Raw genomic sequence first — 11475 nt, forward strand, 5'->3', positions numbered from 1 at the left:
CCTGCTTTTCCTACATAGCCTTTGGCTTCTGCCATCTCTTGGCTTTACTCCCAACTTGAACCTGGGAAAACTGCAGAGTTTAGAGTTTTCTAAACCATAGAAAAAGGAATTAAGTTCAATGAAGGGGGAAAGGTAGCAGCACTTTGTTTTCTACTGTATTTAAAAGCATAATCATATGAAAAAAGTCGTTTTCTATTGTACAGTGTTCTGAGGCTGTTCTTACCGTAGACCAAGGTATCTGAGGTCTTCCTTCGTGATGTCATTAAGAATATCAGAAAGTTTGTAACCTTCTTTAACAATCTGAAATACAGATCAAATACATAGGAAGTAAGCACCTTTGTGATAATAGCATAGGATTGTTTTTTTGGGGGTATAAATTTACCTTTTCAATAGTATTTGCATCTGCTCCTTGCATTTGCAACCAGTCTACAAACTCTTGATACGTTCTCTGCCCACAAGACAATCTGGGTTCTCTGTAGTAATTAGAAGTTTGTTTTATTGTATATTGATGTGTAACAATAAAACTTGAACAGTGACAAGGAAATAAACTATTCCAGAATGTAAATGTGATGTGAAAAGGAAATGGATCGAGCCTGTCTCAGCTGCTCTAATACACAGTGTACAATAGTCCAGAGTCAAATAATCCTTACCTGTGACCTTTAGCTAGTTTGGAACTTGGTTATGTATCACTTTAAATACTTATTCCCATCTCTAAAATGCCTTTTCTCAGGAGTCACATCCCTAACTGCACTGGAAATCAAAGGAGGAAATATGTTTTAGTGGGATTTTTGTCTCAGGCCTCATCCATTCACATTCCAAGAGGTAGCTGTAGCCCTTTTGTAAGCAGCACAGAATGAACAAAGCAGGTTTACTGAGGTGTAACTTATACAGTAAACCACCCACTTTTAGGTATGCAGCAAAGTCATGTGACCATTACAATCAAGATACAGAAATGTCCATCACCCCAAGATGTGTAGCAAGGAGCCACATCTTTTGTAATCAATCCCCCCTGCCCATTCTGATTTGTTTTCTGTCCCTATAGTTTTGCCTTTAACAGAATATTGTATAAATAGTCTATATTTATGGAGTCATAGTATATAGCCTTTTGAATCTGGCTTTTTTCACTTAGCATAGCACTTTTGCGAGTCATTCTGTTTTTAATGTACCAGTAGTTCCTTTTTATTATTGGTTAGTATTCCGGAATCTAAAGGAATACTTAGTGATTAATTAGAAAATAATCTAAATTGTGTCACGGTTAACTAGAATATTAGCTTTTAATTTTTATTTTTTTATGTTAATCTTCACCCAAGGATATTTTTCCATTTATTTCCAGGGAGAGTGGAAAAGAGAGGGAAAGACAGAAACATAAATGTGAGAGAAACATATCGATTGGTTGCCCCCTGCACAAGCCCCGACCAGGGCTGGGGAGGAGCCTGCAACCAAGGTACATACCCTTGACTGGAATTGAACTTGGGACCCTTTGGTCTACAGGCCGACGCTCTATCCACTGAGCAAAACTGGCTAGGGCTAGAATATTAGCTGTTAAATTATCTCTCAGACTTAAGTCAGAGCAAGTAGAAAGTCACTCACCATTAGATCTTAATTGTGACTGAAAGTCACACAATTGTTGACTTTGCTGTTTCAGGCTTTGCCGTATAAGATTCTTGTGTGCTCTCTCTGCTTGAAGTAGGTTTTTCAAAAGTCTGGTTTAAAAAAAAAAAAAGCCATCATTCCAGAGAGTCTAACACCATTCAATTTAACTCAAATATGTCTTTAACATTAAAGATTGAGAAAAAAGCACAATCCCAATGGTCAGTATAGTTTCTTCAAAGTTTTGTGAACAGGTTTCAGTCTGTACATGAGTAAATTCCTTGTTTCCTCCCCTTGAACAAAAAGACTCAGGGTGGGAGTATATTTTTTCTCAAAATATGCTATGGACCAAGATAACCCAGTGGAACTTAGCCAGAATGATCTGATAACTTTAACTTGTCTTCCCTAAGTCAGGTTAAGTTACTGAAACTAGTAGTCAAGCTCTTTCCTCCTCTCATGGGACTAAGCCAAGGAGATAGAAGCCTGCTGTACAGGAACTGGTCTCACAGATGCTCATACAGACCAGTTATTCCCAGGCAATATTGCTTTGGGCAGTAGGTATCATCTTCCTGCTCTGCCCCCAAGACAGCTAAAGCACCTCCATACTGCAAGGACAGTCATGCTTTGTAGGGATTTAATGTTTATCAGGCATTTGCAATTGTGCTGGCTGCTATTTACTAATTCCTAATTCTACGGAGACTGGTAACATCAACAGTAGAGAATAACCTTTGAACCTATATACAATATTCTTTTGAATTGGTAATTAGAAACTTTATCAGAAAAACATTTTTAAAGTGCTAAGTATTACTATCAACTTTCACATTTGTCGTATTTCAAAAACTTTAAAAATTTTGCCACCACCACCAGTTCATTAAGACTCCAGGTCTTCCTAAAAAAAAATGATTAGATCTGCCTAAGATTCAACGTTAGAGATCCCTAGGGGTGTATACAGCTTCTGTTCCAAAATATGTACACCTGGCACCTAATCTCTCCCCATTAAATATTAATCAACATTATGGATGATCATGGGGCCAAAAAAAAAGCATCATTTGGAACCAATACCAACTAATTTGCTATAGCTGTGGCTTATACTTTCCATAAATCCATTGATGATATGATTTCCCTAGTGCAAACAGGAATCATTTTATTAAGCACCTACTATGTGCCAGGAAGTGAATAAAACAGACCGGCTCTTGGGGGACCCTCATAACAGTGCCAGGGTCCCTTGGCTGGGAAGGCAGTCCATGAATGCCTGCCGAGGGATCATGATAAACCACAAGGAAGAGATTCAAAGAGGTAAGGTCAAACTTCCTTGGGGTCAGGGTTATGGGCCAACTGCCATAGTAGAGTGCTAACCAGTCCCCAACTTGGCTACTTCTGTAGGGGTGGGCTACAGATGTCCACTGCTGTACCAACAGGCCATGCCAGGGTTCCTATCTGGCAAAAAGACACAGAAAACTCCAAGATGCTGCTGCCTTTAATACGGCTAAGTGCTGTGCGGCCTGGATTTCCAATATTAAAGAAAGGGAGGCATTTAATCTGTCCATTGAAACTGAGAATACCCCTTTGCCCAGTTCCCTGGTGGTGAAGATTCTTTTCTGAGACCTGGGTGAAGTACTCAACAACTAAATCAATTGCCTTGCTGGCCCAGGTCATTGTTCCACCCTTACTGACCTGCCGGTTTCCCGCCTCAGTCTGTCCAGCTGGAGGCTCAGATCCTGCTGGAGCTCCTGGTACTGGGCTTCCTGGACAAGTGCTGAAGTGGGTTTGGTACCTCCATGTATTGCACGTGCTTCACTTCCAGGTGGGTCTGCTGGGGGACCATCCTGGTCCACCTCATCTGGGTCCTCATTCACCCCTTCTGTTTCCTCGGTGGCCTCAAAGTGGGCTCGGAGCTCTGTGCAATCATGGAAGAAGAAGAAAGGACCACAGTTCAACAAGACCAGAGGAACAAAAAAGCTTTTATGTTCCTCTCTTGATTTCGCTCCTTCCAACAAGACCAGGGCCTCCTGTAGCTTTTATGTCCCAATACAGTGTTGCATTGGCAGGGCCAGCAAACAGGGCTGTTCAGAAGCTGGCCCTGCCAATGCAACACTGGATTGGGATTGGGATTTTTAAAACGGAGAGGAACTATTTCACTCAGTTCTTGGCAGTGCAAAAGTGATCACCCCCAGTTTAAAGATGAGAAAACGGGGGTTTAAAGATGTTAGGTTAGCTAGCCAAGGGGAGTTTTAAAAAGGTACAACTAGGCTTCCAACCTGGCCTGTGTACATTTACTACAGAAAGTTGCCTACTTGGAGCAGGGAGTAATGCAGTCCTGGGGATTAAAGAGCTTCTCCCGGAAGCTAGAAGCTGAGCAGGGCTCCCATGCATTCAGGGGAGCAGGCAAAAGACGGAAGGAGCAAAATCCAGAGAGGAAATGGCAGTGTCAACACAAGTGTTACAAACCTTCCTTTGCAGGAAGAAGTCACCACAGAAAGAGAATCAACTTGAATAGTAAGCAGCTCTAACACAGAGTTGACAAGAGCAAAAGATATCTAGAGTTACCACACGGTGATTCTGAGGAGATGCCACCATTCAATTCTCAACCAACCAGCAAGTGTTCCTAAGGATGTATTGTAGCATTTATGCTAACTTTTAGATCATGAGTTTAGTGTCGGTTAGGCACAGAAATACAGCGCAGGAGAAATTCTTAGAATCAGAATCTTAGCCCCATAGGGTTTGTGACAGTATTGCTTTATTGCAAGGAAGTATAGCCAAGATGCGAAAGAGAGCACAATTGTTGAGCACAGGGGATAGACATTTCTGGTCTTTTCCATAGCCTGAAGCTGACCTTGACTGGGAAGCAGGCACTTACCTGAGATAAGAATGACGACTGCAGCCATCACCACTCGCTGGATGATGATATCCATCGCACACAGCCACTGGACGTTAATTAAGTGGTGCCTCAACATTTTACTCACCTATAAAACACAAAAATGCAGATTTCTGGTCCACTGTACTTCTAAGAAATAAGTTTTTACTAATTCTAATTTCTACTCTCTGAGATAGAGTGTTCACCATTCTGCTCTGCATTTCTACCCTACTTCTGTTTCTTCTCGACTGAGTCTCCAAGCTGACCCTAAGTCAGCGGTTCTCAACCTGTGGGTCGAGACCCCTTTGGGGGTCGAAAGACCCTTTCACAGGGGTTGCCTAAGACCATTGGAAAACATAATTACATATCGTTTTTGTGATTAATCACTATGCTTTAATTATGTTCAATTTGTAACAATGAAATTGGGGGTCACCACAACATGAGGAACTGTATTAAAAGGTCGCGGCATTAGGAAGGTTGAGAACCACTGCCCTAAGTCCTGCTGGGGTCTAGGATTGTGGTTAGCAAACTGCGGCTCATGAGCCACATGCGGCTCTTTGGCCCCTTGAGTGTGGCCACGAAGTTTCAATCGCACTGTATGTGCGCGCCTGCACGTGGAATTTTGTGGAAGAGCCACACTCAAGGGGCCAAAGAGCCGCATGTGGCTCGAGAGCTGCAGTTTGCCGACCACTGGCTAGGAGATGGGTATGGTGATCAAATGTACTGCACTGGGCCTCTTCATTGTTTATTCAATGAGCACTTATGAAACCTCAGGCTCTGTGTTGGAGGCTTGGGACACCAAAGCTCAGGCAGACATGGTCTCAGATCTGAAACAACTCCTCTGTTTGGGCAGACACAAGCTTAAACCCCCTGCAATTGCATATTCAATGTTTAAAAGAACTGAAACCCAGATTTGGGTGTCAACAGGTGAGAAGAGATGGGGACTGTGAAAGAAGATGGTAATTGATCCCCATGGGATTGGCTATGAGCTGCTTCAGTGGGCTTCCTGCTTTCTGGTATGTTCTCTAGGGCCACATAGAGTACTTACAACATTCTGAAATCCAAACAGTATCAGATGAATCTGACTGAGTAAAAAGCTGTCGAATTTCAGGGCCACCTTTAGCTCTGATATCCTGGATGCCATCACTCCACGCTCCTCGGAGTGGATGAAGTCCCTCAGGATCCAAATTATTTGCTTGATGTGGTCGACTGAGAGGTGCGGTTCTTCCGAATTCTAATCACACACACACACACACACACACACACACACACACACACACACACACAAAATCACTTTCATTGAGTAAGTCCGAGAAACGAAGCAAAATTCAAGAAGTATTGTGGGAAACTAGATTAACTAGATTGTCCATTGTGCATTTGCTAAAGAACTGTGGCTGCCTCAGGTGAGATGGGATCTCTCTTCCTGGAATTCTCTCCATCTTTTCTGTTAGAGGGTTATGGGGCCCCCCCTCGTCGCTGGCCCCCACACACATGCCACTAAGCCCGCCTAGGAATGTTTCTGGCATCCTTAACCCCTTTTAAGACCCTGCCTTGAACAAGGCTTTCTCAAAAGGGACAGAGTGGGGCAGTGGCCTCTTCCTGAAAGGACCTTTCCTTATCTAAAATAACTTCTCCCTAAACTGGCTGCTCTAGAGCAGGTTCAAGGGCTCTGAGCTCCTGGGCTTTGTGCTGCCATTTGGCTTATTTGCCACCAGGGAGCATCACCGACCCAGGCATGGCTGGATTCACTGCAGTGTTAGGCACATGGTTTCAGCAGTTTCTCCCCCCTCCCATGTATTTTCTTTTGTTTTGTTGGAGGGATGGACATTGGGAAATACTTATGGTGATTATTGTAACTGCAAATGTTCCAGGGTAGCAGGAACCTCAGTCCCACTGGACCTGGACACACTCCACCCAGCCTGTACCTGAACCAGGTACTCCTGCAGGTTGGAAGCCAACAGGTCCTGCCCATTCCAGAGTATTTTGCATAGGATGGCACGACACTCTTGGTCCTGGTGCAGCAGGAAGAGATCCGGGTCCCTGTCCTTGGGGTTCAAGGCTGAGTTCTGGTCTTCTGTGCTCAGGTCTTCTGTGATCCAGCTGTCATCCTGAACCCTGCGGACAAACACAGGTGACAAACAACCCCTGTGTCCTGAGCAAAGCTGGTATTCTAGGACCCCATGGGGGAGGAACTAAGAGGTGACTCTGCAGTGTCAACTTCAAGATAAAATTACAGGAGGCAGGTTGATGGAGGAGAGATGCAGCGTGTTTTCTCTCTTAGCAGCAGTGTTGGGAGAGGGTGGGTAAAGGGGGAAGGGAGACGGAAGGGAGAGGAGGGGGTTAAAGGGATAATGAGGGGCAACTGGGGAGGCGGAAGGGGCAAGGAAAGAGGGGGCGGGAGAAGAGGGCGAGAGACCAGAGAGAAGGGGACAAGGGAAGGAGGAAGGGAGATGTAGGAGGGGGAAGACCAGTGAGAGAACACACTGCCCTCCCTCTTGCATTGTTTACCCCCTGCCACCCTACAGATCTAGCAGAAAGAAACAAAAGCCCTTCAAGTCCATCTGATTTTGACCCGGTACGTATTTTGTAACCACCCCGCCCCTCCGTCACCCCATGAATGAGCAGCTCTCACAGGCCCACAGCAGAAGGACAGGGCAGATAGTACCTGAGCAGGTTGCAGAGCCCATGCATGGGCTCCCAGGCATTTTCTAACCTGTTGAGCTGGGCGTCCAACTCCAGGGGGCCACGGTTATGTTCTCTGCTGCTTGAGCCCACGAATTCCCCCAATGTGACCTGAGAACTTGCTGTGTGGGGGCAAACATAAAGGGGCAGAGGCTCAGAAAGGTAGGGGTAGGCTTAGAGAGTGTGCAGAAGGGAGGACTCAGAGACTGAGGAAGCTGAAGGAGAGGCTCACACAAGGAGGAGGATGCTGTGGGGGTCAGAAAACAATGCTGGAAGGGAAGCTCAGAGAGGGAGGATGGAGGCTCAGAGAGGGACAATACTAAGGTGGGAGACTGAGGAAAAATGCTGGGGCAAGGATCAGAGGGAAGTTGCTTGTGGGGTGGGGGGCTCAGAGAGGGAGGATGCTTATGGGGAGGCTCAGAGAGGGACAACACTAAGGTGGGAGACTCAGGAAAAATGCTGGGGAAAGGATCAGAGGGAAGTTGCTTGGGGGAGGCGCTGCTCAGAGAGGGAGAAGGGGGAGCTAAAAAAGGATGGAGGCTGGGGGCTCAGTGAGGGAGAATGTTTGTGGAGGCTCTGAGGGAGGAAGAAGGCTCAGAGAGGGAGGCAGTAGGCTGGGAGAATTGTCCCTCAGAAAAAGATGGGGAGTCTCAGAGAGGACATATGCTTGGGCTTGCTAAGACTGCTGCTCAAACTGCAAACAGATGCCCAAAGATCCTGGTGAAATGTATCTTCTGCTTCAGCAGGTCTGTGATGGGCCTGGGGTTCTGGGTTCTAACCAGCCCGTGGGAAACACTGATGTAGCTAGTTATGCTCTGAGAACAAGATGCTGAGACACACTGTCCTGCAGTCAGATTCTATCTACACCAGGGAAAAGAGAACAAAGGGCTTCCTTTGCCGGGGTTACTCTTAAGTCATTGCCAGCAGGACTTATTGCCCTAGAAGGGGTCACTTGGCTATAATGGGCTGTGGGCTACAAGACAGCCACTATAGGCAAACTCCTCTGACATGCCCTTTAATCAAGGTCAGGAGCCATGTAAGGGAATAGGCCAGGCTCCAAAAATGAAATGCCAGGCCCTGCAGGTGGGGAAGACACAAAACCCCAGCTAGGGCCCCTCTGGCATCCTTCCTTGGCACAATCCCCAAAAAGACTTTAACAAGGTGGGCTCCCTACGTCCTTGTCAGGAAATCACATTCATTGGCTGTGTTTGGACAACCCCACACCTGCTGCACCACCCCCATGACTCTTCTATGAAAATAGGCAGTGTGGCTCACTTAGTACTCTGGAGAGCTGGCACTCTTTGAGCAACAGAGAACCCAGGGGCCCAGGGGGTCACCCAACTGTCCTAGTAGGCCTCACCTGATGGCTTGAAAACAATTCGGGTCTTCTTGCCCTTGTTCACCTGCCTTAAGAAATCCTTCTTGAGCAGGTCAGCGGCAGTGGCACGTTTGTGGGGATCAGGCTCAAAACAGGATAAAAGGAAGACTCTGGCTTCAACTGAAAGGACTTCTGGAATCTCAGGGTGGATCTTAAACAACCCCACCTGCATTTTGAGGGAGAGGTGACCAATGTGACAGTGAGGCCCCAGGGAAAACAAATGTATACACCTTCAATACAAAGCTCTGAGGGGCTGGGGATGGATGAAGCATAGCAGCCTCAATGATTGGTACCCGTGTCCAAGCCACAATGGCCTCTTGGGACTTTGCCCAGCAGATTGTGGAGAAAATGATGCTGGAGCAGTTTCAGAGCCTAGGCCTTAGGAGACCTTGGGGCTTCTGTTGCAGTCCTCTCAGAGCCCTGAGACCACTATGCTGGGGGAACACCCAGGGTGAAGGGCCATGTGGACGAGGGCCTCCAAGAGCATCCTGCCCCAGCCAAGCCAGCACATGATTGAGCCTGGGTAAGACCAGAGGGAGAGCCAATGGTTAGCCCACAGAATCATCGAAATATAAAGTGGTTGTTTTTAGCTTCTATAGTTTTGGGGTGGTTTGTTACACAAAAGATACCTGAGGATGAGGCTAGGACCGTAGTCTGCAGCAGGATGCTCTAACCGAGGGGGCTCAAAGGTATCTGTGGTCTGTTCCCTGATGCACAGAATCCCAAAGGACGGCCCACTCAACTTTAAGTGCATTCACAGCCCCAATCCCCCACCTCCAGCTGCAAACCATGTGCAGACCAAACCTGGAGGCTGGTACCTCATGGCCCACACCCTTATCCCCCTGGGATACAACTGGCTGAAGGAGGGTCACTGCCCTTTCCTCTTCAGGCTCCTGCTACAGTTTCTGCTTCAGCTCATCCTTGTTCTGCTAAAGACCCTCTGTCCCTGTGGCTTGGAGGGGAGCAGGAGTTGGGGCTGAGCTGTCACGTCAATGTGACATGAGAATGCTTCCACAAGTCCTGCTCATCCATCTTGCATAATGGTGCCCATCAGGGGTGACTCCCCTTAGAGGACTTTTTGTCTTAAAAGTTCATAATCTTCCCTGCATCTTTTTAGAGCCCAGCTGTCAAGCCCTGGGTGTAAGCCCTTCTGGACTCCAGATCCACCCCATTCCCAGCTCCCTGGCACCTCAGGGGGTTGGCCTGGCCTCCCTTGCTCCCCTAAGTGAGATCTGGGTGCTGCAGAGAATGGCCTTTTGACTTCTCATACCCAAGTCCCTTGACCAGGGTGCAGTAACCATCTCTGATGCCCTGCTCATTGTGGGCTGGAGAGTTTGGGTTGGGGGAGGGAGTGGGAAATTACTAACCAACGGGGATAAGGGTTCAGTTAAGTAAGATGAGAAAGTTCTAGAGAACTGCTGTACAACATCATACCTGGAGTCAACAAGACTGTACTGTGTACTGAAAAGTTTGTTAAGGAGTAGATCTCACATTAAGTGCTCTTACCACAATAAAGTAAAATATTGAAAATAAGTTCTGGATTTTGAGAACACTAAAGCTGGATGGAATTGAACCCCCAAGATCTGAAATGCGGGGTGCATTACAGTTAGCATTCTTTACCTGAGAGGTGGGGGCATGAGGGCACTAGGGGGACCAGAGACAAAAATTCAGAACAGGAACCCAAAGTAAGGGGTGGCTCGTCACCTGGGTCTCAGAAAGAAAAGAGCAAACATGGGTGGCACCCTGGCAGCACATTACTTTTAAGGGCGCTTTGCTGTTAACTCAAAGGTCCTGTTTTAGTTTCACAGGGCTGCCATAACCAAGTACTACAAAGTGGGTGGTTTACAAGAACAGAAATCTAGTCTCATAGCTCTGAAGGCTAAATGTCTGAAATCAAGGTGTCAACACAGCCAAGCTCGCTCTCTGAAGGCTCTAGGGTAGAACCCTGCCTGTCTTCTTCCCAGTTTCTGGTGGTGGCTGGCAGTGCTTGGCGTTCCTTGGCTTGCAGATGCATCACTCTGATTTCTGCCTCCACTTTCACAAGACCTTCTCTCTCTGTCTCCTCACATCATCTTCGCTCTGTGCCCAAATTTCCACTTTTTATAAAGACACCAGTCATATAGGATTAGTCCCATATAATTGATCCCACTTTAACTTGTTACCTCTGTAAAGACTCTATTTCCAAATAAGGTCACATTCTGAGGTGCTAGTGATTAGATGTTCAATACATTTTTTTTGGAGGATACAATTAAATTCTTAATAGTCATTTTGGGGGAAAACAGATCCTTTTGTTTAAGACACTTCCCAGAAGTTTCTTGAAAATTTCCTAAAGGATTCTAGAGATACCAGAAATAATTTCTACAGCCTTTGCAAATAGAACACAGGGGATGTTATTTAATAGTAGCTTTCTAGATAGGAAAAGATGGCGACGTAGGTAAGTGCCTGTACTCGCCGCCTCCCATAACCACATCAAAATTACAAAATACAGAACAACCATCATTCAGAACCACCTAAAAGCTGGCTGAATAGAAGTCCTACAACTAGAGAGGTAAATAAGAAAGCACACTGAGACTGGTAGGAGGGGCAGAGGTACAGAACAGGCTGGTCCAACACCCACATGTGATACTTTTTTAATCAGGAGGGAGATGGTCTCTGCAGAGCCAGCTCCTAAGGAACAAGGGGCCCCATCCCCACACCAGAGCCCCCATCCCAGGATTCCAGAGCTGGGAATAGAAGTCCCCATTAACTACAGGCTGTACAAACCAGGGTATTAAGGCTCAGTGACACGGAGGCTGCCAGGTGTTCCTTTTATTTTTTTTATTTTTTTTTAATTAAATCTTTATTGTTCTGATTATTACATTTGTTCCTCTTTTTTCCCCCCAAACTCCCCTCCTTCCAGCTCCCACCCCCCCCTCCGCCCTCACTCCCACCCACTGTCCTCATCCATAGGTGCACGATTTTTGTCCAGTCT

At 46.4% G+C, this 11475-nt stretch overlaps 1 protein-coding gene across 1 annotated transcript in view; it reads right to left on the bottom strand.

Moving 5' to 3' along the window:
* Window positions 1-11475, bottom strand: part of MAP3K15 (mitogen-activated protein kinase kinase kinase 15) — a 76275-nt gene that overhangs the window by 1154 nt on the left and 63646 nt on the right. The window contains exons 20-29 of the mRNA XM_005870979.1: window positions 8487-8670; window positions 7110-7248; window positions 6370-6559; window positions 5493-5678; window positions 4448-4553; window positions 3378-3487; window positions 3265-3320; window positions 1587-1703; window positions 383-473; window positions 224-300 (exon numbers count right to left, since the gene is read on the bottom strand). Of these exons, the coding sequence (XP_005871041.1) occupies window positions 224-300; window positions 383-473; window positions 1587-1703; window positions 3265-3320; window positions 3378-3487; window positions 4448-4553; window positions 5493-5678; window positions 6370-6559; window positions 7110-7248; window positions 8487-8670 (1256 nt within the window). The remainder of the gene's footprint in view (window positions 1-223; window positions 301-382; window positions 474-1586; window positions 1704-3264; window positions 3321-3377; window positions 3488-4447; window positions 4554-5492; window positions 5679-6369; window positions 6560-7109; window positions 7249-8486; window positions 8671-11475) is intronic.

This window comes from Myotis brandtii, unplaced genomic scaffold (genome assembly GCF_000412655.1).
Source record: "Myotis brandtii unplaced genomic scaffold, ASM41265v1 scaffold326, whole genome shotgun sequence".
NCBI lineage: Eukaryota > Metazoa > Chordata > Mammalia > Chiroptera > Vespertilionidae > Myotis > Myotis brandtii.